The 2,258-nt window shown below is 44.7% G+C and overlaps 1 protein-coding gene across 1 annotated transcript; it reads right to left on the reverse strand.

The window, feature by feature from the left end:
* On the reverse strand, positions 1,022-1,822 carry LOC105158976. The gene has a single exon (XM_011075911.1). It carries the CDS (start codon positions 1,820-1,822, stop codon positions 1,022-1,024), a length of 801 nt encoding a protein of 266 aa, XP_011074213.1.

Genomic DNA, 2,258 nt, shown 5'->3' on the forward strand with positions numbered 1-2,258 from the left:
ACTTTTGACCAACATGTCGTCAACGTATACCTCCATTGTTGACCCGATTTGATCTTTAAACATCCTGTTCACAAGCCTCTGGTAGGTTGCACCTGCATTTTTTAGGCCAAATAGCATCACGTTATAGCGAAATATACCTTGCTCAGTCACAAAAGATGTTTTGATGCGATCCTCCTTGGCCATGTGGATCTGATGGTAGCCCTGGTAAGCATCCATCATGGAAAACAGCTCGTATCCTGCGGTCACGTCCACCAATTGGTCTATCCTCGGCAACGGGTACGAGTCTCTGGGACATGCCTTGTTTAGATCCGTAAAATCAGTGCACATTCTCCATTTCCCGGATGCTTTCGGCACTACCACCACGTTCGACAGCCAATCGGTATACTGGACTTCTGAAATACATCCCGCTTTTAGTAATTTATTCACCTCTTCTTGGATGATGCGATTTTTTTCAGACCCGAATGTTCTTTTTCTCTGCTAGACTGGTCGTGCAGTCGGGTCTATGTTCAAACGATGTACGATGACCTCTTTACTGATATCTTTGAAGTCAGAGGGACTCCAGGCAAACATATCAATATTGCAACGTAGGAACGCGACCATCAACGTTTCAAGTCTTTTATCCAATCTTGAACAAATCTTTGTCATCTTCGACTGGTCGCTTTGCACTAACTCGATCTCCTTATTCTCATCGATCGGCTCTATTCTGTCCTCATTCTCAGTTATTAGGGATTCGTCGAATTTTCTTTTTCTATCTGTCACCTCTTTTTTCACGGAAAGGTTGTAGCATCGTCTCGCTTCCAGTTGGTCGCACGCGACCTCTCCAACTCCAACATGTGTGGGGAACTTCATTCTCAGGTGGTATGTAGATACAATGGCCCTGAAAGTATTCAAACCAGGTCTACCCAAAATAACATTATAAGCAAAAGGGGTGTTGACCACGAGAAATTTTACCATGAGAGTCTTTCTCCTTGGTTCGTCACCAATAGAAACGGGCAACTCGATCGTTCCTAACGAATCCACCTCATTTTCTCCGAAGCCAACCAATGGTGAGTTCACGGGGTCTAATAACATCGCCTAGACCCATCTTGATCAAAACTTCTTTGAGAATAATATCCGCAGAACTTCCGTTGTCCACCAAAACCTTATGGACCGTGAAGTTAGCTATGTCCATTTTAATTACCATTGGGTCATTATCGTCCCCGATTTTTTCTTTCAGCTCTTGAGCACCAAATGTGATGTCCAACTCCTGCGATATGTTCATAACCTGTCTACTCGCAACCGCACCTATTTTTCGTTCAATCTTTTTTCTTGCTCTCCTTGAATACCCTGTCTCTGATCCTCCCACTATTGTGTGTATAACACCTTTCACAGGCGCGTTCTCTCGAGCATTCTGTCCTGTAACGGTCCTATTTTCTGCTCGCCTTTCTTGACTCAGGGATTTGCTGTGACGACCTCTGTCCTGGTAATTCTTCGATATTTGATTCTTGAAGTATCCCTGGTGAACCACCCACTCGATCTCGTCTTTAAGTTGGTAGCATTCCTTGGTATCATGGCCCCACTCACGGTGGAATCTGCAGTACTTGCTCGAATACTTCTTGGCGGGAGTGACCCTCGTGGGTTTTGGCCATCTGAGTACGTCCTTCCTTTCAACCATAAGCAACGCTTTTGCTCTCATAGTATTGAGGGGCGTGTACTTATGATACTTTTGTTGGTAATGGGGCTCCTTGTTTCGTTCAAGTATTGGTCGTTTGTCATCCTTATCGTAGCGTCCTCGATCTCTTCCAGACTCGATCCTCCATTCGCCATCTTTCATGGCATTCATCTCCTCCTCATCTATGTACTTTTATAAGTTGCTCAACATCAGATGGGGGGTCGCGAGCCAATGCAGAAGAAAATGCGCCCTTCTTCAGCCCGTGAATTAGGATGCTGACCATCATATCGATTCGCAAGTCTGGTACTTCCAGCGTCTCGTTGTTAAAACGTCCCATAAAGCTCTTCAATGCCTCATTGTCTTGTTGTCTTATGGTGAAAAGGTGCGTTGCTGATCCCTTCTGCTTCCTTTTACTAGCAAAGTGGAATGAAAACTTCTGCACGAGTTGTTCATGTGATTCAATACTTCCAGGTGGTAGGTTTGTGAACTACTCCTGAGCCTTACATGTCAAAGTCGTAACAAACAGTTTAGCATTAATTGGGCCCGATTGCCCATAAAGGTTCATTACCATGTCGAATGCCGCTAGATGCTCCGTAGGATCATTCAT

Source organism: Sesamum indicum, linkage group LG1, assembly GCF_000512975.1.
Source record: "Sesamum indicum cultivar Zhongzhi No. 13 linkage group LG1, S_indicum_v1.0, whole genome shotgun sequence".
NCBI classification, from domain to species: domain Eukaryota; kingdom Viridiplantae; phylum Streptophyta; class Magnoliopsida; order Lamiales; family Pedaliaceae; genus Sesamum; species Sesamum indicum.

Coding starts and splice junctions, on each gene's coding strand:
- LOC105158976 (XM_011075911.1), bottom strand. CDS start 1,822: ATGAATGCCATGAAAGATGGCGAATGGAGGATCGAGTCTGGAAGAGAT.